At 51.8% G+C, this 24,039-nt stretch overlaps 13 protein-coding genes across 13 annotated transcripts; 7 read left to right on the top strand and 6 right to left on the bottom strand.

Annotated features, from left to right (window-relative positions):
* Positions 1 to 55: 55 nt before the first annotated feature.
* B9G98_04280 (hypothetical protein) lies at positions 56 to 852 on the bottom strand (the record flags this gene model as incomplete). Its single annotated transcript, XM_024810837.1, has 1 exon — positions 56 to 852. The coding sequence occupies one exon, from the start codon at positions 850 to 852 to the stop codon at positions 373 to 375; it is 480 nt and encodes a 159-aa protein (XP_024666605.1). The 3' UTR covers positions 56 to 372.
* Positions 853 to 896: 44 nt separating this feature from the next.
* B9G98_04281 (Vacuolar-sorting protein SNF7) lies at positions 897 to 1,541 on the top strand (the record flags this gene model as incomplete). The annotated part of the gene is made up of 1 exon (XM_024810838.1): positions 897 to 1,541. One exon carries the CDS (start codon positions 897 to 899, stop codon positions 1,539 to 1,541), a length of 645 nt encoding a protein of 214 aa, XP_024666606.1.
* Positions 1,542 to 1,576: 35 nt separating this feature from the next.
* On the bottom strand, positions 1,577 to 2,614 carry B9G98_04282 (Integral membrane protein sed5; the record flags this gene model as incomplete). The annotated part of the gene is made up of 1 exon (XM_024810839.1): positions 1,577 to 2,614. The coding sequence occupies one exon, from the start codon at positions 2,612 to 2,614 to the stop codon at positions 1,577 to 1,579; it is 1,038 nt and encodes a 345-aa protein (XP_024666607.1).
* Positions 2,615 to 3,063: 449 nt separating this feature from the next.
* Positions 3,064 to 4,692, top strand: B9G98_04283 (Acyl-CoA dehydrogenase; the record flags this gene model as incomplete). Its single annotated transcript, XM_024810840.1, has 1 exon — positions 3,064 to 4,692. One exon carries the CDS (start codon positions 3,064 to 3,066, stop codon positions 4,690 to 4,692), a length of 1,629 nt encoding a protein of 542 aa, XP_024666608.1.
* Positions 4,693 to 4,980: 288 nt separating this feature from the next.
* Positions 4,981 to 5,502, top strand: B9G98_04284 (Protein YOP1; the record flags this gene model as incomplete). The annotated part of the gene is made up of 1 exon (XM_024810841.1): positions 4,981 to 5,502. The coding sequence occupies one exon, from the start codon at positions 4,981 to 4,983 to the stop codon at positions 5,500 to 5,502; it is 522 nt and encodes a 173-aa protein (XP_024666609.1).
* Positions 5,503 to 5,651: 149 nt separating this feature from the next.
* Positions 5,652 to 6,470, top strand: B9G98_04285 (Inner membrane mitoribosome receptor MBA1, mitochondrial; the record flags this gene model as incomplete). The annotated part of the gene is made up of 1 exon (XM_024810842.1): positions 5,652 to 6,470. One exon carries the CDS (start codon positions 5,652 to 5,654, stop codon positions 6,468 to 6,470), a length of 819 nt encoding a protein of 272 aa, XP_024666610.1.
* Positions 6,471 to 6,621: 151 nt separating this feature from the next.
* B9G98_04286 (Septin spn4) lies at positions 6,622 to 8,145 on the top strand (the record flags this gene model as incomplete). Its single annotated transcript, XM_024810843.1, has 1 exon — positions 6,622 to 8,145. One exon carries the CDS (start codon positions 6,622 to 6,624, stop codon positions 8,143 to 8,145), a length of 1,524 nt encoding a protein of 507 aa, XP_024666611.1.
* A 1,193-nt stretch (positions 8,146 to 9,338) lies between these two features.
* B9G98_04287 (Cell pattern formation-associated protein stuA) lies at positions 9,339 to 10,490 on the top strand (the record flags this gene model as incomplete). Its single annotated transcript, XM_024810844.1, has 1 exon — positions 9,339 to 10,490. The coding sequence occupies one exon, from the start codon at positions 9,339 to 9,341 to the stop codon at positions 10,488 to 10,490; it is 1,152 nt and encodes a 383-aa protein (XP_024666612.1).
* A 167-nt stretch (positions 10,491 to 10,657) lies between these two features.
* On the bottom strand, positions 10,658 to 17,446 carry B9G98_04288 (COPII coat assembly protein SEC16; the record flags this gene model as incomplete). The annotated part of the gene is made up of 1 exon (XM_024810845.1): positions 10,658 to 17,446. One exon carries the CDS (start codon positions 17,444 to 17,446, stop codon positions 10,658 to 10,660), a length of 6,789 nt encoding a protein of 2,262 aa, XP_024666613.1.
* Positions 17,447 to 17,613: 167 nt separating this feature from the next.
* Positions 17,614 to 19,245, top strand: B9G98_04289 (Elongator complex protein 3; the record flags this gene model as incomplete). Its single annotated transcript, XM_024810846.1, has 1 exon — positions 17,614 to 19,245. The coding sequence occupies one exon, from the start codon at positions 17,614 to 17,616 to the stop codon at positions 19,243 to 19,245; it is 1,632 nt and encodes a 543-aa protein (XP_024666614.1).
* Positions 19,246 to 19,280: 35 nt separating this feature from the next.
* B9G98_04290 (hypothetical protein) lies at positions 19,281 to 20,369 on the bottom strand (the record flags this gene model as incomplete). The annotated part of the gene is made up of 1 exon (XM_024810847.1): positions 19,281 to 20,369. One exon carries the CDS (start codon positions 20,367 to 20,369, stop codon positions 19,281 to 19,283), a length of 1,089 nt encoding a protein of 362 aa, XP_024666615.1.
* A 455-nt stretch (positions 20,370 to 20,824) lies between these two features.
* Positions 20,825 to 21,466, bottom strand: B9G98_04291 (DNA-directed RNA polymerases I, II, and III subunit RPABC1; the record flags this gene model as incomplete). Its single annotated transcript, XM_024810848.1, has 1 exon — positions 20,825 to 21,466. One exon carries the CDS (start codon positions 21,464 to 21,466, stop codon positions 20,825 to 20,827), a length of 642 nt encoding a protein of 213 aa, XP_024666616.1.
* An 86-nt stretch (positions 21,467 to 21,552) lies between these two features.
* Positions 21,553 to 23,778, bottom strand: B9G98_04292 (hypothetical protein; the record flags this gene model as incomplete). Its single annotated transcript, XM_024810849.1, has 1 exon — positions 21,553 to 23,778. One exon carries the CDS (start codon positions 23,776 to 23,778, stop codon positions 21,553 to 21,555), a length of 2,226 nt encoding a protein of 741 aa, XP_024666617.1.
* Positions 23,779 to 24,039: the final 261 nt, after the last annotated feature.

The raw sequence follows: 24,039 nt of genomic DNA on the forward strand, positions 1-24,039 counted from the left end.
AGATTTTTTTTTTCACTTAGGTAAAAAAAACTGGATAACCTGCTTGGGGGTACTGGGCAAGGGCTCCCAAAAATTTTTTTACATCAGCCAGCCCCTAGGGGAGGCCAAGACCAAAAAAGTAAGGTCTTGCCCGGATTCGAACCGGGGTTGTTGGAATCAGAATCCAAAGTGATAACCGACTACACTACAAAACCACTGTTGTTCGAGGATTTTGAAGGTGTCTTTATATTGGCAGTCGCTGTTTACTTGCCATAAATAGCCGTTGGCCGTCGACGCGACTTTTGGCATTGCCCATTTTTCTTTTCGATTTCTTGTTGTTTCGATTTTTCATGTGCGTCAATTCACCGACCGCCAAGCCGCTGAAATAAATATCTAATCGAGTGTCTTGTCTACGTACTCATCCACAATTGACCTAACTTTTGATCGCCAAGTGTCTTCGAGGTTGTTGATGGTATCAATAGCTTCTTGGTGGGCTCTTCGCCGATCAAGGTTGAGCTCATTGACCTCCGCTTTCACTTTGGCCAACCAGCCCTCGGCGATAGTCAAGGAAGACTCTAGCGCTTGGTTCACAACGGAAAGATGGGTGGGTCCCATTTCCTCGAGGAGCTCGAGATTATCTCTTGCGCGATCCTCGTATGCCTTGGCCAGGTTACCCGATTTGGGGAACTTGAACTGCGGAATAACCCCTTCGGTTGAGTGGACGAGGAGGGACTCGTTTAGTGGGGGCATGTCTGGCATATAGTCGTCATCCTGCAGCAGCACTTGTATCTCCGCCTCTACCAGTTTGTTTGCTTCATCGAGCTCCTGTTGAGATCTCGTCTCGACATAGCTCAAATCGGCGGCCACCCCCATTAGTCACAAACAAAGTTCCCGCCTTTCGCCTTCGAATCAAAAGCATGTTCAGTATGAAGTGGTGGGGCGGTGGCAATAGCAAGAAGGAGAACACAACATCGGCAATTGTAACGATGCGTGCTCATTTGGAGTCACTGCAGAAGCGCGAAGTGTGGCTCGAAGGCAAACGAGATGAGCAGGATGCGGTTGCTCGGAAGATGGTGACGTCCAACAAAGCGGCTGCGCGCGCTGCTCTCCGCCGCAAGAAGCAGTACGAAACAGAAATAGAAAAGCTGCAGGGCCAAATGGTCTCGCTGGAGCAGCAGCTTGCCGCTGTGGAGGGCGCCAATCTTAACTACGAGACCATGAAGGTTATGCAGCAGGGTGCGGCCGCCCTCAAAGGCATTCACAACGGCATGGACATGGACAAACTCGACACAACTATGGATGACATCAGAGACCAGGTGGCGCTCAATGAGGAGATTTCGGACGCCATCTCGCGACCTCTTCAGGAGACTGACGACGCAGAACTCGAGGAGGAGCTCGAACTGCTCGAACAGGAGACTGTGGACGCCCATATGGTTGCGGCAGGGCGGGTCCCGGCTGCTCCCAGTGCCCCCTTGTCTGCACCGGAGACCTCTGTCGACGAGGTCGAAGACGAAGACGAGGAAGAAGTTCTTCGCCAGCTCCAGGCGGAAATGGCAATGTAACGGAGCTTTCTTTTTTTATATAATATAAATGGTAATTACGAAATGAGTACCCACAAGAAGAAGCAAATAAGAATAACGCCAAAGCTCTTGAGAACAAGCCAACGGTTGGAGCTGATGCGGGCATAATATTTAAGCAGCTCTCTCTGGGCGCCGCTGACGTTGATTGCAATGTCGTCTGTGTTTGCGTCTATCCGCTGAACGGTATCGCGCTGCTCTGCAATCATAGTGGATAGCTGCGAGAAAATAGAGCCCAGCTCGCTGATGGTGGATTCGATTGCGTCGACCGCTACGGATCGCGACGACAGATAAGAGCTCTGTTGCTCCTCAAGCAGCGTGAGCGACTGCTGTTGTTCGGGTAGTGTTAGCATCTCAGGCTCTGGGTCTGCTGCATATGCGGCAGCGTACGGGTTATCGGCATACACCTCGCTGTTGCCGCCTGGTCTGGTGCCCGAGGCGTATGCAGAGGCTCCGCCTGCCGAGGACGGGGCCGAGGGTGTTGCTGGGCGGCGCGATGAGACAGCACCACGGGCATATAGGGGATTATCAGGCGTCTGGTCGCGTTTTGTTGAGATGAACTGTTCGGATCGCTCCCTGGACTGTTGCATTCGGCGGGTTCGCTCCTCGAGGACTTCTGTGAACCCGGTAGTCACTTCTCCTAGCTTGCCCTGGAGCATAATTACGACGTTCTTCGAGTGGTCAGCCAGCTGAGCCTTGTTCTGGCCTGCGGACCAGCCGCCAGCCGAGTCAGACTTGACCTGTACTTGAAGAGACTTGATAGACTCATTGATTGACGACAGCTTCTGCTTGATCACCATAGTGAGCTCTGTGATCTCCACCGGTTTGTCGTCAAACAGCGGTTTGCGTTTTGCCAGCATCGCGAGGCGTTGCAGCATTGCAGTTGTGTCGGCGATTTCTTTGGCGATATCGGATGCCTTGCGGGAAAACTGGCTCCGCGAGGTTGCTGGCGAAGCTGCCGCTGCTGCCTGGGCCGGAGCACCCCGAATTCGCGTGAGCGACGACACGGCCGCGCGAAATTCAGCAGTTCGATCCTGAGCCACAACTGCCACAGACATTGGTGTGTCAGAGATTTCCTGGCTGGGAGGGTACAAGGTAACATAGGAGGGGAATTAGACATTTGGCCAGATTTGCCTATCCGCCTTAGTCATCGGGAGAAACTCCCTGCCGACCGACTTTTTCAGGGCCTTCCGTCCCCACTTTTGGTCACATGCGTCTAAGCAAGAGACCAATAGGAGGCAGCATATACCGAAAAAGGTGGGGGGGTACTGGGAACCTTTTACCAGTCACAACCGCCGAGTTTTATGGAAATTAAGAAGCAATCTGTCTAGAAGTGTTTAATTCTATAAATTAAACCGGCAAAAATCCTCCGGTTCGCTCCCCGGATAAATATCTCCTGGCACATGACCCTGCGGGAGGGGGTTTGGTCGGCATTGCGGCCTCGGTAGTTGTGGGGTGCATATATATAATCAGCTAGGCATTCCTCCAACGTAACTTAAACCACACAATGAGCAAGGAATATACTGCTGAGGAGGTTTCGAAGCACAACACGCCTGAGGACCTTTGGATTATTATCGACGGTAATGTCTTTGACGTTACTGAATGGCAAAAGGACCACCCTGGTGGCAAGAAGATGCTCCAGAAGGTGGGTGGAAAGGATGCTACCAAGTTCTTCCACAAGTACCACGAGCCTGCGGTGGTTATGCGCAAGTTCGGCAACAATTTCAAGATCGGCAAGTTGTCGCCCAATCCCGCTGTCGCCACGGTTAGCGCCAATCCCACCATGGCGAAAATCCCCCGCATCACAGCCTTGCCCACCAACGGCGAGGACGGCGAGCCTCTCGAGCAGTTTGGCGACATGATTCCCTACGCCGACCCTATGTGGTACCAGGGATTCCACTCCCAGCACCACGATGAAAGCCATGCTGCTTTGCGTGACCGCATTCGCAGCTACGTTGACGAGAAAATCTCCCCCTACATTGACGAGTGGGAGGAGGCAGACGAGATCCCCGCTTCTGTTTTCAAGGAGTTTGCTGAGGCCGGCTGGCTGCCTTATGCTCTCGGCTCCAAGAAGTTCCCCTCGGAATACGCTGAAAACAAGCATGCCGATATTGTTCCCAACGAAAAGTTCGATCCTTTCCACGAGTCCATTCTCGGCGATGAGTTGAGCCGCCCTGGTTCCGGTGCTCTCGTCTGGTACCTAGTTGGTGGCTATAGCATTGGTATCCCCCCCGTGCTCAACTTTGCTAAAGATAGCATCAAAAAGCGGGTTCTTCCTGACGTCTTTTCTGGCAAGAAGCGCATCTGTCTGTGCATCACTGAGCCCTCTGGTGGTTCTGATGTTGCTAACCTTGTTACCGAGGCCAAGCTGTCGGCTGACGGCAAGCACTACGTCGTTAACGGGGTCAAGAAGTGGATCACCAACGGTATGTTTGCTGATTTCTTCAGCGTTGCCGTGCGCACTGGCGGCCCCGGCATGGGCGGCATCTCTATGCTGCTCATTGAGCGCACCTTCGATGGTGTCTCTACCCGTCACATCGCTACCCAGGGTATGAATGCTTCTGGCACTGCCCTGGTCACCTTCGACGACGTCAAGGTTCCGGTCGAGAATTTGCTTGGCGAAGAGAACAAGGGTTTCCAAATCATTATGCGCAACTTCAACCACGAGCGTCTTGGCTGCATTACCCAGGCCAATCGCTTCTCGCGTGTCTGTTATGAGGAGGCCATCAAGTGGGCCTTCCAGCGCGAGACCTTTGGTGTCAAGTTGTTCAAGCACGACGTCATCCGCAACAAGCTTGCCCAAATGGCCTGCCGCATTGAGGCGTCCTGCGCCCTTGCCGACGCTCTTGTCTACCAATCTTCCAAGATGGAGGAGGACGAGGCTATGCTGCGTCTCGGTGGTAACATCGCTGGCTGCAAGGCATTCTCTACCCAGACATTCGAGTACTGTGCCCGCGAGGCCTCTCAGATCTTTGGCGGTCTTTCCTACACCCGCGGCGGCAAGGGCGGTAAAGTCGAGCGTCTTTACCGCGTTGTCCGTGCTCTGGCTATTCCTGGCGGTTCTGAGGAGATCATGTTGGACCTGTCCATCCGCCAGTCCGTCAAGGTCCACCAGATGTACGGCGCCAACCTTTAAACTTTATTTCTCTGCCACGTTGTTTTTATAATAAATGAAGTAGCAAACCAGTTTGGTATTTTTTGACAAGATGAAATCAGTGGAATGTGCAAGCAAAATAGGCTGCCTAAGGTCATCGGGACTGGGTGGTCGAGTGAATGAGTGCGGAAGAGACTGCAACGTGCTAGCCCACTTGCAAATTGTCGCAAGCCTTCAACTCCGAAGTGTCCCACATATTGTTTTATCCTGTATTTGACCGATCTATTGTTTGCCCCTCACCCTTGTGCATTTCTCCCACTTACACTAAACATGTCGTTTCAACAACGTCTGACAACCGCTTTGAACAGTATCCAGGCTGAGGCCAGCAAGTCCCAGTTTTTGGGCCGCCTTGAGCAGCAGACCGGTGTTTCAAAATCGTACCAGCTGGGCGGCTTTGCTGGTGTCTACCTGCTTATGGTCTTTCTGAACGTTGGCGGCATTGGCCAGCTGTTTGCCAATCTTGCCGCTGTTGCTTTGCCCGGTTATTACAGTCTCAAGGCGTTGGAGACTCCCGGTACCCGTGACGACACTCAGTTTTTGACTTACTGGGTTGTTTACGCTGCCCTGAGCATCCTTGAGTTCTGGTCCTCCTTCATTCTGTACTGGATTCCCTTCTACTGGTTCTTCAAAACCATTATCTTTTTGTACCTGGGATTGCCTCATTTCAATGGCTCCCAGATGGTCTACGAGAATGTCTTGCGTCCTTTCTCTGTCAAGGTTCTGGGCATTCGTCCTAACGCGGCCGAGAATTTGCGTGAGAAGGCCTCTGCCACTACCACTGGTGCTCGTTAAATAGTTTTCGACAGTTTCCCCAGATATAAGCGTACTTGAGCGTTCGTTTTCGTAGCTGCCACTTGAAGGCATTAATCACGTGACTAGTATCCGTCGCCTGGCTATTTTTCACTGACAAATCGTCCAAATTTCGTTTTAACCCCCCCGTAATGTTCAGATCGATTTGGCATAGCACGAAGCCATCGCAGGTAATTAGTCGGGCGGTAACTCGCTCTGCAGCCACGACCACGTCGCCGGTTCAGTTCTCCATGGACCAGGCCGGTCTGGTGACTGACCTGTATGTCCCCCCTCGAGATCTGCCGTCGTGGTTCACCAATCCCAAGGCTCGATGGACTGCTTTGAAGCGCCGTGTACAACTTTTAGGCGTCAACACTTATATGGCAGTGAAACTCCGCCGTGAGATTGGCCGTGAGCGTTTCCAACCGCTAGAGTGGAAGGAGACTGCCCTACTGTTGTATCAGCGCACGAATGAGTGCTTTGTTCATCGTGATCTCTCGGGACTGTCGAAGCTCACGTCTCGTTGGGTGTACGGACCCTTGGCTGCCCGGGCCCAAAAGTTCCCCAAAAACGTCCGTCTCGACTGGAAGCTTGAAAAACTGACCGCGAAGCCCAAGGTCCTATCTATTATTCCTCTTTCTCTTCCCGATACCCCCACTCGGTTTGTTCAGACGCTGTACAGAATTGAGTCCAGGCAGGTCTTGTCCAAGCTTAATCTTGACACCAACAAGGTCGACAAGGTCGAACGCACTGTTGTAGACAATGTTGCTTTTATTTTTGACACTACCAAGTCTCCTGCCGAGGGTCGCCTGATTGGCTCTTTGTTTGAGACTCCGGTGAACTCTCCCATGCCTGATCCTACTCTGAGTCCTGGTTCTCGAACTGAGATCATCAGATCCATGACCAGCCGGGGCGACATTTTCAGAGAACCACCCCAATACCTGGCCATCAAGACCGAACAAACTGCTTGAAAGAGAAAAAAAAACCAAATAAAAGCATTTAATTGTATATAATAGTCGACAAAGTGATTCTGGCTTTCAACAAGAGTCTTTGCACCACAACGTCTGCAAGACCACCACAATGCATGGATATTAAACCTGCTGTGTCTTTGATGTTTTCCCAATGTCCACTCCTGAGATGTATAACTGCGAGGACGAGAACTCGCCTGTAACCAAGCTGAGTGAACCCTTGCAGGCGACTGATTTACGCGACGACGATGAGGCCAGGGCGCCGTCTTTAGCTACTGAAGACTCCCTTAAAACTTCGGCCCCGAGTACTCCTTACACCACCCCGGATGACGATAATCCAATGCGTAATATTGCTGCGGAAACAATGGTAGTTTTGCGAACGAATACGGGCTGTCTCAAGTATCTGCCTTTGCAGCGCAAAAAAATCGTTGCGCGCAAAGGTGTTACATTCACCATGATGGTGGCCGGGGAGAGCGGCTTGGGTAAAACAACTTTCGTAAACACTCTGTTCCGGGATCAAATTACCGACACCTCGGTATCGGTGTCAGTATCTGAGCGGGTGGAAGGTAGCCTGTTTGATAAGACGACTAAGTTGAATATTCGTCAGGTCGAGTACACCGAGAACGGATTCACAGGCCGGTTTACAATTGTAGAGTCCTCAGGGCTGGGTGATTACACCAACAACAAATCAGCGTGGCTTCCGCTATGCCAGTACATCGACTCTCAACATGCTCTCTACATGTGCGAGGAGGAACAACCATTCCGTGAAGAGCTTGTAGACACAAGGGTACACGTTTGTTTGTATTTTATTTATCCCAGTGGCCATGGACTCCTACCTTTGGATATCATAACGATGCAAGAACTGTCACAACGGGTGAACTTGATTCCTGTTGTGGCCAAAGCCGATAGCTTCTGTAAGGAGGACTTGCTTAATTTCAAGCGCTCAATTCGGCAGGCCATTCAAGAGCACGAGATCAGTGTCTTTTGTCCTCCTGCAAACTCCAGCGTTGGCAAGGCCATGGAGCCCATCTGGCCCTACGCCGTGATTGCCAGCGAAAAGACTGTTAACGTGAACGGAGAGGAGGCTCGTGGCCGGAGATACAGATGGGGGGTATCTTTAGTCGATGATCCTGAGCACTGTGACTTTACGAGTTTGAGTGAAGTCCTTATGGGCAAGAACATGCTTGACCTAATCGATACGACACACGAAGTGCATTACGAGCGACAGCGACGGCTTCTCATGCAGCAGCGGCTCAAGGCCAGTACAGACCTTCAAAAGAAAGAGCGGGAAGCCGAAGAAAGTGCTAATGCTTTAACTAAGGGCCCTACTGAGAAAAAGAGCGTCACTTTTATGAGCCCGGTTGTCGATAACGCCGACACCATGGCTATTGATCGATACAACAGCCTCGAGCTGTTGGCCAAGGTTATGCCCTTTGGGTATGATTATCTTAGGAAAAATCGACTGGAGCACAATTCGCTGTTTCTCCAACGCGTTCGCTGCGCTCAGGAAGAGATGGGCCGAGTGTCTGCGCTTCAGGAGACTCACTTTAAAAAGTGGAATGAAGAGCTCAGACAGGCCAAAGAGGCGTGCCAACACGAGCTTGATGGGCTGTATCGTGAAGTGGAATCTCTGCAGCATGCAGTGGGTGCTTTAGATAGTCGTCGCCGACACCATTAAACTATAAAGTGCGAATATAATTTGATTTACTAGAACGAGCAAAGGCACTGAAATGAGCACTACTTATAGTTTGAGAATGTAACGCAGCTCAAAGTTCAATCAGATTATCGAAATATAAATGGATATGTATTTTTATGTTTGCACTGCAGATCAAAGCTTATAGTGGCAGAGAGCCTCCACTGACGGCTGACGTGGGGTCAGGGCAGAGCAAACAGAGTCCTGGGACGGCATAAGACCCGGAAGCGGCCGGTAAACACGGGATATAATCAAATGATTATAGCCTAAGGAACTAAATACTTTTTAATCTGATCGGACAGTGCGAGGTATGCATGCGGTTGAGCCCGTCGATGCAAAAAGCAGCGACATCTAGTGTCTGGGGAAGAAAGCAAGGGTGGGCGAATAGGGCAAGTTGCACGGCTAAAGACGCCCTGGACGAAAAGCAAACGGCGTACCGTTGAGACCAGGCAGAAGATAAGGAAAGTAAAAATAAATATATACAAGTATAAAGTTAGCGTTAGGATTAGCTCGAACAATGTGGGATATGCACAAGCAAGTAGGTGCAAGTAGGCGCAACAACCGGGCCTGACATTGGCGGCGCATCTTGATCTATTGTCTAAGAGGTGCGAGGGTGGATATCCTTTTTCAGGGTTAGGGCTTTTGATGAGTTGTCAGGGAGTCTGAGCGGGGTGTACTCCGTCATAGGGTCGCCGAGAGAGGGATCACAGCGAGCGGGAAAAAGGTGTACAAACCAGAGGTAATTTCCGATACAGCCCCTGTTCGACAGCCCCTCGCGCGGCGGCCGGCAACTGACGATTTCAACAAAGCCGAGAGATTTATCCTGCGAAGGAATGTAGCGGTGACGCAAAAATCTGCTAGTAGTGGCAAACTGATGCAGATCCCACCAATCATCGTCAAGTAGCAGCCCTTACCCCTGCCTTACGTCACATAGGGCCCGCATTGTACATAACCCGTGGCTTTTCCCAGCTCCCATTTCTCTTCCTTTCCACGCGTTTTTATCGCTTCAGAATCATTCGTCCAGTATCGACGACTGAAATACCCATATTTTGCCTTTTGACAAACTAGCTCGCTCCTCTTTTTGCTAGTTCGCCCCTAAAGATTCGTTCATACGTTAGCACCTTCACAGACTCTCGCTCAATCTGTGCTAGTCGTTCTATTTTGTTGGCCCCAAGGAAATGTCAAGTCTAGCAAACCACCAAATGTATGCTGCTACCCCTGTTCACGCCGGTATGGTTCCGCCTAAACCCCGTCCCCGCGTGACTACCACGTTGTGGGAGGACGAAAATACCCTCTGCTTTCAAGTGGAGGCCCGAGGCATCTCGGTCGCCCGTCGTGAGGATAACGATATGATCAACGGTACCAAGCTTTTGAATGTTGCTGGTATGACGCGTGGACGCCGTGACGGTATGCTCAAGGCCGAAAAAGTTCGCCATGTGGTCAAGATTGGCGCCATGCACCTCAAGGGCGTGTGGATTCCTTTCGACCGTGCCGCTGCTTTTGCCCAAAAGGAAGGTATCGCCGACCTACTTTATCCTCTATTCGTTGAAGATATTCGCTCTTTCCTCTATCGTCAGCAAAACCCCAGTGCCACTGGTGATGTTGGTTTGATGCAGGGTGGTCAAGATGTCAAAGGCTATCCTACCGGCCCACAGCACCCTCAGATGCTGCCTAATGCTGGTCAGATGCCCGTACAGAGCCACATGGGCCACCACCAGGCGTCAATGATGCCTGGCCCAACCTCTGGTATCCCCGGTGAAAAGGGCATGGTCCGTCGCGATGATGTTGGCGGCGCTGCTGGCGGTCACCAGGCTGATGGCCAAGGTACCGGTGGATCTGCTGATCAGATGGGCAGCCAGCACCAGGCTTACAGCCGCCAGTATGGCTACATGCCCCAGTATGGTATGCAGGGATACGGACCGATGGGTGCGTATAACTCCGCCTACGGCTCACCTTATGCTTCTTATCCTATGGTTTACAGCAACCAGGACTACTCGCAAGCTCACCAAGCTCAGGCTGCCCAGCAACCCCAACAGCAGCAGCAGCAACAGCAGCAACAACCTCAACAGCAGCAGCAGCAGGGACAGCCCCAGCAAGTCCAGCACGCAATGTACTATCAGGGTCAGCAGTATCAACAAGGTTACGATCAGAGCCAGATGTACCAGCAGGCGCAGCAGCAGGCTCACCACACTCCCCAGGCTCAGCAACAAGCCGCCCAACAAGCCGCCCAACAGCCCCAGGCTCAGCAGCACCATCAGCAGTACTACCAGACCCCCCAGGCTTCCAAACCGGTCGGTGACAAGCATGGCGAGGCTAAGCTCAGTGGTTGAATATTTTTTGAAAAATACCAGCTCCTTACTAGAAACTGGTTCCTCCAATTTTCTAATATATATTTGTGTTTAGTTATTCCGAAATTCTCTACAATCTATCTTGGCGACGCGGGAATCTCTACTTGTCTGCAGATCCGAAGAACTGCCGCAGTGTACATGCATATGTTTTATGTTGGGTTCATCACATCAACATACCGACTGCGTGTCGGTCTCTTGCGACGGGCAACCGGTGCGGCGCTGAGCAACGAGTCAATGTCGTTTGCTGGAGCAGCCTTTGACGCGGTATTGGCCTTAGCCGGCTTGGGTGCGCTGCTCGCTGGCTTGGGAGGGCCGGCAGATCCTGCACCTGGCTCAGGCTTAGCCGGACTGCTGGCCGGTGGTTTCGCAGGAGCTTTTGCAGGTGACTTGGCAGGCGACGCAGGGGCCTTGGCCTTGGGCGGTGGAGGGGGAGGTGCCTCTTCTTCAGGTGGAGGCCCATTCTTATTCACCCACCGCTTGAGCTTTTCATCATAAACGAACGAGCTCTGCTCGCCAAGTTTGGCCTTGATCGGCTTGGGTGCGTTAGGGTCCTCTCCTTTACGCAGCCACCCAAACCAGCTTCCCTTGTGAGTATCCTTCTTTTCCTCTTTTTCAGGCGCTTTTTCAGTCTTGGGGGCCGAATTGCCAATGCCAAGATCCTCGCCTTCCGGAGCTCCCTCATCATACTGATCATCGTACTGATCGTCGTTGTATTGATCATTGTACTGATCATCATAATCCTGGTCATAATCATTGTAGTCATAGTCCTCGTCTTGAGCGTACTCGTCATCGTATTGGCCATCGTACTGCTCATCATATTTGCCTCTGTTTTGTTCAGCATCATCGCCGTAGTCAGCTTGTGCCTCAGTCTGTTTAGTGAGCTCTTCTTCAACTTCTTCTTCGACCTCAACCTCGACCTCGACCTCAATTTCGGCCTCGACTTCAGACTCGACTTCAGGCTCAGCCTCAGGTTCGACCTCCGGCTCCCGCACTGGCTCAGGCACAGGCAGAGGCACTGGAACTGGCTCAGGTCGCGTCCTGGGCTTGTGCGCAGCGGGAGCTTTATACATAGAAGCAGGCGGAGGCGCAGGCTTGGGTACGGCTTTCAGCTCAGGCTCTTCAGAAACCGGTGGGACCGGAGTACTAGGCTTGGTCCATCCAGCAGGAGGCGCGTAAGGGTTAGATCTCGGCGAACTGCCAACACTGTGCACATAACCAACTTCAGCGGGCTGACGGGGAGCAACACCAGCTACCAAAGGTGCCATGGGTGTCATGGGTGCTAAAGGCATAGGAGCAGGTGATGCCCTAGATGTACTAATAATTGGTTCAGATCCATGGCGTGCAATTGCTGAAGCAGACAAGCCCGGCAGCGAGCGCTGTCCGATTTCGGCATCATCCTCGCCGGAGACAAACTTGTTAAAAGTCGAAACCCAAGTACTATCCATACGAGGTCGAGATAGTTTCCTAGACAACCAGTGACCAGAAGAACCACTGGGATCTTGCCCACAGTGCTGTAAAGCACGATCACAGAGTTGAACAAGCGGCGCAGCCTTGAGATGTCTAGCAATGACCAACGCGTTTTCTGCCACCTTTGTCGCTTCAGTGTGGTGACCAGATTGAGCAAGCTCCAGGGCCTTGTTGACCTTGTAGGGCAGCAGATGGCCGAACGGAGCAATGGCAGAGCCACGAGATAGTAAAACAAACTCGTAAATTTCTGCAAGATCAATAGGAGCAAGTTCCGAAGTTCCACGAGTGATATAAGGTACTTCGAATCCATTCAACAAGTCCCCGAAAACAGGCTCACCGCTCAAAAGCAAACATACATGACCCTGCTCTACGAGTCCACGCTTGACAAGGTTACGACCAAGCTCAGCTAATGCTGGGCCATCGCCAGGAGTTCGGTTGGCCAAAACTAGCGATGCGTATGTGACCCAATTGAATGTAGACCCAGGAGCAGAGTTGTCAGACGACCTGAGAGGTTCCAATTCATCAGCAGCAGCAGCACCAGCACCTCCAAGGACACGGTAGATAAATGCTAGTTCCTGACCGGCCCTACCTGGTTGTGTACGCAACTCTTCGCGAACAAACTGCAAGAGAGCGGCATCCCATTGTTCCTGACCAAGTGACTTGGCAATCACCAAGGCATGGGCCCATTGACGAGAATCCAGCGCACTCTGTAGTGCCGCATCACGGTTACCAACAGCCAGGTCCATCAAAACATCCCCCAACGATGAGCCAAGTTCGGTTGGAGGCTGGCGTGAAAACAAATCTGCACCTGAAACGAGTCTGTCGCGACCATGCTTTTCACCCGCTTGGGGATCCAAGACACGACGGAGTGCTAGTTCTTCTGCTTCAGGATCCAGTTGCTCCACAAGTACTCTCAAAATGCGTAACAAAAGTCCTTTATCACCAGACTCATCCATCCACTTCTCCAGCTCCTTTTTCTTTCCCTTCAGAACGCCCTTGGCATTAACCAGAGGTGCCGGAAATTTAGCCCTTACAGGAGGCAATAATTTTAAGCCAGAAACGTCATGAACGCTGACCAGTGAAGGTGCACCATACATTCTTGCAGGGAGCACTTTAGCATAGCGATCTCTGGAGAATAAAAACAAAGGGATTTGATGAGCAGGGTGCAGTTCTGGCACTTTGGGCTCAGCAAGTTCACTAGGAGGCCGCGAGAGATGCAAATCATTCGATACACTTCCGGGCCGGCTAATAGAACTGGGCGGCCTGTTAATGGGGGCAGTCATAGCTGCCGCTGCAGCTACAGCTGGAGGTATACCAGGATAGCGGGCAGATTGACGAATGTTTTCGACATTACCAGCCGGCGCATAAGGGTTCCGCTTCTTTCCACGGGCAACTGCACCATTGACAGCCTTAGGCTGCTGGGGTGAACGCTGTACATGACCACCGCGGGGTGAAATCTCAGGCTCCTCAGTTGCCCAGTTACCGTGATCAACTTTAGGAGTCAAAACTTCGGGCGGGGGTGGCATCCTAGGGTGTGCTGCAGGTTGTGGGCGCTGGTGCTGTGGAGTGCCAGGCTGTTCGACGTCGTCCATAATCTGACTTACAGGAGTTTCTAGTGGTCGACCATAGGACTCTTGAAGCAGGTCACGAGTATCCAAAGGCGATTGAGGCCGGGGAGGCTCGAAAAGAGGGCTGTCGCTGCGATTAATCACTGGAGCAGGTGGAGGCTGAACAGAAGCATTTGTCGACGGAGCATACGGGTTGCGCTTACCGCCACTTTTGGTAGCAGCTGTAGCAGCGGTAACCTTAGGGGCGTGATCATGCCATTCCTCATGTGCCTCATCGGGTTCGAAAGCTTGCTCTTCAGGATTGCGGAAAGTCGAATTCCCATTTTGAACAGGCTCAGGAGCTGTTTTGGGCTCCGGTTGTACTTCCTCCACCTCTGGATCGTGCGATTTTATGGGAGGATGTGGTCCTCTGCGTTTACCACGAGTTTGAGGTTTCCGCGGTGGGGCATTGTAAAGAGCTGCCAACGGATCGGAGGTGTCCTCTGTCTTAGTCTTGGGCTTAGCGCCACGAGGCTGGGCCTTTGGAGGCCCAGGAGGAGGCGCCAAGGACTCACTAGTCGGTTCATCTTCAAGAACTTTAGGAATTTGAGGTGGCGTATTAGATTCTTTAGGTCCCTGAGGTTGCTTCTCTTGGTTTGCAACCGGTACAGTACGCTTAGAAGGAGGTGGAGCAGCTGCTCTCTCGGAGTCCAAAGGAACCTCACCATCAGACTGATCTGCCTGTACTGAGGGAGCATATGGATTGGCTGTGACAGGTTTGCAGGGGTTTGCATGAGCTCTCATAGGTTCAGAATGATCGACATCGGGGTCACCAAGCGGCTGACCGTAGCCTCTATCATCACTTCGGGATGAATTAGGCGGTAAGTGTTGCATCTTGTAGCAGTCGACGCTAGACTCAGTAAGGTTCTGGGCATGAGATACATCAGCACCGTCGTTCTGGTAGTGCTCAGGACCCGAGGGCATGTAACTATTCGGCTGCTCTGCGTCAACATTCTGTTCACTCTGAGGGGCGTGAGGATCCTGCTGCATACGACCTAGAAACTCAGATCTTGGATCGTGGGCTTCTTGTGAGTACATGTCGGTCTTCGGTGCCCCGGCGGCGTCGGCTCGAGAAGGAGCCTGTACCTGAGGAGGAGCCTGTACCTGAGGAGGAGCCTGTACCTGAGGAGGAGCCTGTACCTGAGGGGGAGCCCGGACCTGAGGAGGAGCCTGGACCTGAGGGGGAGCCTGGACCTGAGGAGGAGCCTGGACCTGAGGAGGAGCCTGGACCTGAGGGGGAGCCTGGACCTGAGGAGGAGCCTGGACCTGAGGAGGAGCTTGAGCCCGAGGAGCCTGCGCTTGAGGAGGAGCATGTCCGCGTGGAGGAGCGTTAGCTGGTGGAGGGGCATATCCTTGCGACGGGCCATAACCATGCGAGGAGGCGTCAGCCTGCGGAGCAGGGCCTTGTGGTGCATAAGCTTGTGAAGGAACATGACCCTGATAAGGCCCTTGAGCCTGAGCGCGTGGAGGCGCATATTGACCTGGAGCCGGCTCGTAAGAACTCTGTGAGTATCCCTGCTGAGCTCGAGGATCATTGTATGCTTGCTGTCCCTGATGGGCTTGAGGATGATTAGATGCCTGAGGGTTATAGCCAGGGTGCTGGACGTGTGGAGGTGCGAAGTTGCCTTCGCTGTGCTCGTGACCATGGGGTCCCTGAGGATAATATTCTTGATGCTGCTGGTCGTAGTGGGCTTGGGAACTAGCATAACTCTGAGGAATATCAATTTGACCATTATAATTACCTTGTTGACCAGGATAGTCATACTGTCCAGCTGAATGTTCATGCCCACCCGGAGGGTGCTGATATTCATGATGTCCATACTGTTGGTTTTGAGGGTTATAATTGCCCGGAGGTGGGGCATAGGGAGACTGAAGCGCAGGTATATTGGCCTTAGGAGCATAGGCTCCATGCGGGGTCAAATCTGGTGGCTGCTGGATCGACTGAGCTGGAGGAGCATACGGATTCTGGGAAGGAGTACGTTGTGAATGCGCGGGAGAAAACAGCCTAGGCGGTGGTGATAAAATACCCGACCCCTGACGAGAATGGCCACCCACTGACCTAGGTCCACGACTAGGGCCAGGATGGGGCACGCTTGCCACCGGTGGTGGAGCGACGTTCGACCTAGGCGCAGGCGAAGCAGTCTGGCGACGGCGAGGAGGTTTTTGCATCGTTTCAAGGCCGGGGAAACCGAAAGGATCAGGATTTGATCCTCTCATCAATGTAGATTTGACCTTAGCAGCTGGAGCAGCCGGGAGCGTTTGAGCAGCTAGACGAGGTGAGGCGCCTGGTGGTAGACCATAACGGCCAGGAGGACTTAAGACACCACCCAAAGATTGCGGAGCAGGGGATCGAGAATTCACAGTAGAAACACCCATAGGGATACTAGGGGGTCTCGGGATTAAACTTGACGCAATACTCTGGATAGAGTCATTAGCTGTGCTTTCAGTTTGGGCTACGGCAGCATAAGGGTTTGCCTTGGCGGCCGCCGCATGAGGATTAGACTTTGGAGGAGCCTGATTCAATGGGGTCGACGAAGAATAAGGCGAAAAAGACTGCTGAGCTTTAGCGGTAGGAGCAGGGGCCTGGGGAGCCGCAAAGACAGGCGGGGCATAAGGGTTCGGCCTCGAGGGCTCAGCAGACATTGGTCTCGACATTGATCTCCAAGAATCGTTTCCAGGAGTGTGCGAACGAGTTGGAGGCGGCAGTTGAGTTCCAGGTGGATTCACTGGAGGTTGTGGTTCATGATGGCGAGGATGATAAGTCTTAGGGATGATCTCCAACGGCAAGTCAAAACCGCTTGTATCAGTGTGGAAGCTAGGCATGCTGGCTGTTGATCTCAAAGAATGACTGGACAAATCCGGTAAAGGAGCCAAAGGCTCATCGTCCGACAGAAGATCATCATCGTCACCTAGGAAGGAAAGATCTGCCGTAGCATTGAGGGAAAAAGACTGCTGAAGAGCTGGTTGGGCCTGAGGAGCTGGTTGGGTCCGAGGAGCTTGTTGAACCTGAGGAGCCGATTGAGCTTGAGCAGCGGGTTGAGGAGCCGGTTGAACCTGAGCCGGTTGAACTTGAGCACCGGGTTGCGTAGCTGGTTGAGCCTGAGGAGCCGGCCCCGGAGAGTCACCTAAGAAATCGTCATCCAGATCCAAGTTGAGAGCCGATGGTGTAGCTGGAGCTTGGGGGTCCTGCTGAGCCACGGGCTCTGGCAGTGCCTCGGGATCGGCCTCGTGTTGGTCCTCATGCTGGACCACATGCTGAGCAGGCTGTTCACTCGGCCAAACTTCAGGTTGGGATTCCACTTGAGGTTGAGGGTATCCAGGGTCATCTCTATTGGTTTGAGCCGTCTCATCATCTAGTCTGTCAAAATCGCCGTCGTCGTTTTCCTTCAAAAATGGAGAACCCTGTAAAGGCCACCCATCTTCCTGGTCATTGAAGAAGTCATCACCTGGTGCAGACTCCAGCTGAGGGTTGCGCTCGTTCATGAACGAAGCAGCGGGCGTTGATTCGAAGTCGGCCTGGGGGCTATCACCGAGGTTTGCAAAAAAGTCCGTGTCACTTGCCGGAGGATCAAACATGCTGGCTGCTTGGTTAGTTGCTTCGGGACCGTACGCGTCGTGCGCGGGACCGTCATGGTGGCGAGTCTGTCCACTATGCGCAGCCGGCTGAGAACGCGAATCATAATTATACCTAGAGTCTTCACCACCAAGCGACCCGTAGGGATTCTCGTTGGCGTTTGAAAAAGCTGGCGTGTTCAATTCGTGCTGGGCGTCGCTTCTAATCCTACCAGGAGCAGTGAAAGGTCGTGCCGAGTTATCGACACCCCTTCTTCCTGTCACCGTGGCATTATTCGGATAATCGCCCATTGCCAGAGTGGATGTTAGAAAAAACCAGTGACGTCAGCTCGAGTCTTGATTACTATCGTTTTACCCAGCGGGGGGAAAAAAAAACCAGCGTCTGAAAAAATCGACAGCTTTTACGGCAACGGCAGAAGAGGATATACTTAGATTGCTTGAAACGTGCCACTTGATCGATGAATAAAATTCCAGAACGTGAGCGGTTTCTCCGCTGCTGCTCTGATATTTCTGTCGAGCTCGTCCAGAGCGTCCAACAACGCAAAGATGTGAATCTGAATGCAGTTGTTGGCCGCTATGCGAAAAAATACAAGCTCTCAGCCCAACCGCGGCTAACAGATATTATAGCAGCGATTCCTGAGAACTATAAAAAGCAATTGCTGCCCAAACTTCGAGCGAAGCCAGTGCGCACGGCAAGTGGAATTGCCGTTGTGGCTGTAATGTGCAAGCCACATCGCTGTCCACACATTGCATATACAGGAAACATTTGTGTTTATTGCCCAGGCGGACCCGACAGTGATTTTGAGTACTCAACGCAGAGCTACACCGGGTACGAGCCCACCTCGATGCGAGCGATCCGGGCCCGCTATGATCCATACGAACAGGCCCGCGGGCGGGTTGAGCAGCTTCGATCCCTGGGTCATTCCATCGATAAAGTCGAGTATATTGTTATGGGTGGAACTTTCATGTCGCTTGACAAGCAGTATCGAGAAGAGTTTATTTCTGCCCTCCACAATGCTCTTTCGGGCCATACCACCAAAGATGTAGACGAGGCTGTGGAGTTTGCCCAGCAAAGTGCAACAAAATGTGTTGGAATCACTATTGAAACTCGGCCCGACTATTGCACAGAGACCCATTTGAGCGACATGCTTCGATACGGCTGCACTCGTTTAGAAGTCGGTGTACAGAGTGTTTATGAGGATGTTGCCAGAGACACAAATCGCGGCCATACGGTGAATGCTGTCTGCCACACATTCGCGGTTGCCAAAGATGCTGGGTACAAGGTTGTTTCGCATATGATGCCAGATCTGCCGAACATGGGCATGGAGAGAGACCTGGAGCAGTTCCGGGAGTATTTCGACAACCCAGCTTTTCGCACAGATGGCCTCAAGCTGTATCCCACTCTCGTAATTCGGGGTACAGGTCTATACGAGCTTTGGAAGCAAGGCCTATATCAAAGCTACCCACCAAGTGCTCTTGTCGATCTGGTGGCTCGCATTCTAGCCTTGGTACCCCCTTGGACACGGATCTATCGTGTTCAGCGCGACATTCCTATGCCACTGGTGTCTTCAGGTGTTGAGAATGGTAATCTTCGTGAACTTGCATTGGCCCGCATGAAAGATTTCGGTACAAAGTGCCGAGACGTTCGAACCCGCGAGGTAGGAATACAAGAAGTCCATCACCGAGTTCATCCCGACCAGATTGAGCTTATTCGGCGTGATTATGTTGCGAATGGTGGATGGGAGACATTTTTGGCCTATGAGGATCCCCACCAAGATATCCTGGTCGGCCTACTGCGTCTGCGCAAATGCAACCCTGAAACAACCTATCGCCCAGAATTGACTGCTCAGCCATCTAGTGTGGTGCGGGAGCTTCATGTCTACGGTAGTGCTGTCCCCTTACATTCGCGTGATCCTAGAAAGTTCCAACACCAGGGCTTCGGTACGCTCCTAATGGAAGAGGCCGAACGGATTGCCCGAGAAGAACACGGCTCACAAAAGCTCTCGGTCATTTCTGGTGTTGGTGTCCGAAACTACTACGCACGTCTTGGATACGAGCTTGATGGACCTTATATGTCTAAGATGCTTTAAGTAAATACGTTGATTTTTTATATATTGATTCAATCCTATGCGGCGGAACAGTCAACCTGATGCAACTTCTCGTGGAAATGGCCCTTGCTATCCACAGTAATGACGTATGCTGAAAGCTCACCGCCTTTCACACACCGAGAGTCAAGGCCGCGGCTGTATTTATGCAGCTGGAGACCCTTGGAAGCGTCGTGGCCGTAGAACACCTGGTAGCGCTCGTTCTTTGGACGTCGGCGCTGCTCGTCACCCCAGTATTTGTACCAAGCTTCACCATCTTTACCTTCAGATGGCTGCATATAGTTGGGGGGTAGCAAACCTCGAATGCGCAAAGTCACCTCTGGGTCCTGGTCCTCCAGGTCCCTCTGATGCCAAACCAATCCACCATGGCAAGCTACGCCGTTGATACCCCTTTTAGAAACATTTCCGAGCTCCAAGACAGACGGACAGTTTTGGATGTACTTCATATGATGTTTCTTCATTTTTTTGGCAAGTGGCCAGTCTCGATGCCGATCGGCAACCTCGACTTCGAAGTTGGGGTTGGGCGCCTCGTGCGAATAGTCGGGGAACGGCAATTTGGAATCATCATCACGTTTGGGGCCAGGGGTAGGATCCAGGGTCGGAGTGGGCTGCTCGCCGAAAGTAATGGTCGTAGCACTGGCATGTGGGGGGTAGGTTTTGGGGATGTCTAGGTGGTGTGCTTCAGCATACAAAGATACAAGCTCGTCTTCATGGTTACCGCGTACGCACATGGCGCCAATATCAATCGCCTTATCAATAAGATCAAGAGAGTCTGGGCCCTTTGTGGTGAAATCTCCAAGTAGGACCACGAGATCTTTTTTCTTGTCAAAGCGGACCTCCTTGAGCAGTTTCTTGAACTCGTGTAATTGGCCGTGGACGTCACCAACAATAATGAGCCGGCGCTCTGTCTCGGCACTCAACTTTTTGTCTTCAGGGATTGTGGCGACTCGAATCAGCGGCGCAACGTCAGGACGGCCAGTTAGGACCGTCGCCAACGAAAGAATCACTGCCATCGCCATAATCGAGCCGACCAGGAGTACCATTTTAAGCACTCGTTTGGGCTCAGGAGGAGCTTGCGGATCTACCGTCTGATATTTTGATCTCGACATGTTGGTCACTGGCTCCAGTTTCGAATGTCAACTAGAAGAGTTGTGTGAGTCTCTGTCAGGCGTACCCTAACAGTTATGCATCCTGCGGGCGACCGGCTGGGCCCACATGAGTTCGTCCAAGAGGCACTTGAGCGTTATAATATTGGGCTGAGACTCAGTAGCCGGCACCATTTGCAGCCCGCGTCGAAAAATTCAAGCCCCAGCTTTTCAATGGGTCTCTGTTCTCTAGACAAACAGCTGCAGTCCACGGGAACAAGCACGTGCTGCATTCTACCGATTATGGCAGCGCACATCTAGCCGAGAATGGCCCGTTCAGAGTCAGCCGACGTCACCTGGGGCGCATGAACACAAACGATCACTTTGAAGAGAAGAGCACGAGATCGGCGGGTAAAACTACAGTATGCGTCTAGAAATTATTTCACGTTATAATAATAAAAGATAGGGGTCCGAAAAGCTCACAAGCAGATCCGATAACTGGCGTAGCGACCAGACGTCTCGGAACGGCGGATAATCTTAACAACCTGGCCACGTTTGAGTCCAAAATAACGAGCAACTGGGTCCTCACGCTGAATTCGCGGCAGCTGACTCTCCTTAAGACGGTAGCGGGCCAGCAGCTCCTTTTTCTCTTGATCGCTTAGCAACAAATGTTTGGGCACCAGAACATGCTTGGTGATGTTGACCACCAAGTCGTTCTCTTGGAATGTCTCGATAACAGCAGGAGCGGCCGACGGAATTAGCCGCGAGGCCGAAGGGGTGATGCTGGTTTGGTAGATGAAAAGCGCATTCGAGAACTGCTTTGTGGCGACGAGAATAACAAATTCACGCATCGTTTTCACACCAACAGATGCTTCATCACAAAAATTAACCCACAACGAGCCCACCTGAGGGAACTTTTCTACGGTTGCCGGGAAGGGCACAGCCTGAAAATTCATCCGACCACGCGCAACCGATCCGTCGGCGTTGCAGAACTGGCTCTTGAAATCTCCTAGCGAGATTTCAACTTCAGCCTGTCCAACGTTGTATCCGCGGTCACGAACCAGCTCCTTCACCGTGCGATACACTCTCCACAGCTTGGTGGCTTCCTTGTCGCTGTCCATGAAAAGTTTACCTGACTAAGTTTTCTCCTCCCCTGCCCAGATCTTATGTGCATAGATGGACGGTACAATAACTTACATTTTTATATCTATTCCAGTATATCTACAAGAATTTTGTAATGTAGTTGGACTTCACCGCCAGTGCGCCAAATCCGCGTGCGGATAACAGATAACATTGTGTTTGGATCAATCACTTGGTCTTTGCATACAAGCTCAACGATGTCCTCTGGCCGTTGATTCAGCGCTGTGTCAGGAAGCTTCTTGTTTTGGATCATCTGCTTAACAATGTAGGTCATAATTTTGCGGGCTCGTAGCACGGGGTTCGCCATTAGCCGGGATTTTTCCATGTGTCCTGCTTCATGTCCTTCTTTGTTCTCAAACAGCACCAGGAACCCAATTTTCGAGAGGTACCGTGGAGGCATGTTTGACTGGAGTACAATCTCGCCAACCCATCCGGGCAAGTTAGTCTCAAGGGCCTCAATTTCCGATGCGTTGCTGAGTTTGCCAATAACTTGATTATAGACGCAAGTAGGCGCGCCAGCATCTTGCCCAACCTCAGAGATGATCAGGCGAGTTCGGGGATCGAACGTGACGCTTGGTGCATCAGAGGGTGCCATAGGCGAGAATGATTGCAATTTGACAGCGCTGTTGAACACTTCGGCAAAGTTTTTTGGGAGCTCCTCTTCCTCTTCAGCTGCAGTAGACGTAGCTGATTCGGTCGCAGCTGCAGGTTGCTGGTTCGGTGCAGTAGCCGCAGGCTCCGTACTGGGCGCCGCAGCAGGTGTATCCTTTTTGCTCAAACCAAAGATTCTTCTAAGTCTTGACTTTTTCTCAAGCTTGCCTGTGTTTTTGTCTGCGCCTTCAGGGACCGTCTCTGGGGTTTTGGTACCTGAGAAAGGGGTAACTTCTTTAATATCCTCAACATCGCTCACAGTTGCTGCGTTGTTGTATTTTGTCGTCTGGTGATCGATCAGGGCAGTAAATAAGTTGGACAATGTCCATTGCCCAAGGTTAATCCGGGTTTCATCGTCATACACCACTTGGCTGAAGTCTAGACCTTCAACCTCCACTAGTTCATCGGCATACACCTCGGTGTTTCCAACTGATCTCCCGTCCAGCCTCACAACGAGCTGACCTGCACGTACCGAAACTTGACACCAATTGTCTAAAACATGAGGTGTGTTCACCTGGTCCAGAATCATGTCCAATTCTGTGTCAGAGTCATCATCGACAAGCTTATGGGAAAAGTCCAGAGCAATACCTCGAGTGATATCGATCATCTTCACATTGCCATCTGTATCCAGAGTTAGCGCTCGTCGTTTGTCGTTCAGTAGCCTGTACTTTCTCAGCCCAACATGTCCCTCAAGCTGAACTGTAGGTTTTGACAGAGGCTCCGGTTGAGAGATATCATACCCTTCCAGGGTCTCTCTTGAAGCTGCAGTGTATAAAAGGTTGCCACAAAGCGACATACTAGTTATTCCGGACTGGGCCATCAGAACTGTATGCGGTCCGTTTGGAGAATTCGAAATCACCTTGCCCGATCTATCCGCACTCAGAAATGTTCCTTTGTCGGGCGGCGTATTGCCGAGCAGGAGGGACCATACTGAAGTTGAATGTTCCGAAAACGTCTTGAATAGTTTCCCGCTCGTCAAATTCCACAGCTTAACCGTGGTATCACTGGAGGCCGAGACCACCCAATCGTCAATAATAGCCAGAGCCCTAACATTATCGGTATGCCCCATTAAGCGGTGAATCGGCTTCTTCTCCTGTCGGATATCCCACAACCGCACAATGGAGTCAGATGTACCGGAGGCAACTAGAGAATGCTTGTGGGAAGAAGCGATAGAGTACACGGATCCGCGTTCGCCGGGAACTGTAAAGTCAAACACGGGCTTTCCGGGGGCAGTAGAAGACCAACCATATATATGGCTATCGAGACCACCAGATACCACTATAAAATCGTCAGCATTACTGCCTTGAGGCTTCATTATCGTCAGCGCGGTAGCGTAGTCCGAGTGGTTCCCGAGTTTAGTGAAATACGATAGCGACTCGTTCCATAAATTTACAGTAGTATCATTTGAACAGGAAGCAACGCTATGGCCCGCCGAGGCAAGTCCTGTGATCCAATTAATGTGTGCTTGCTCAGAAGCGATCTGGTACGGCTTAGATTCTGGACATGCCCATGCTACGATACGGCCGTCGCGGCCTCCTGAATAGAGAACGCCAGCAGTGTTTCGGGTCAAAACAGTCACCCCCAACGCATGGCCCTTTGTGTGAGTGAATTCTGGTAAAACATACTCAATGGTTCGTGCCATCGAGCCCTAAATGAAAGAATCAGGGTACACTCTGCTAGCTGTTGGGAAAGCTAGGGCGGGGGCCCAACGGCGAGGTCTTTTCCCTTAGGTAAGGGCCAAGCCATCAGAGATGTGGAAAACTGAGCTGCAATTTTTCAGATACAATACCAGATATATAGCTAAAATGTAAAAACAAGCGTTGATATTCCTTATGCAGCTGCCACTGGCGCGATTTCCTGTATGTTTTAAAGTGGCCTGTATAGAACCCTATTCCGGAACTAT

The sequence above is a fragment of the Wickerhamiella sorbophila genome (assembly GCF_002251995.1).
Source record: "Wickerhamiella sorbophila strain DS02 chromosome Unknown contig2, whole genome shotgun sequence".
Lineage (NCBI taxonomy): Eukaryota > Fungi > Ascomycota > Dipodascomycetes > Dipodascales > Trichomonascaceae > Wickerhamiella > Wickerhamiella sorbophila.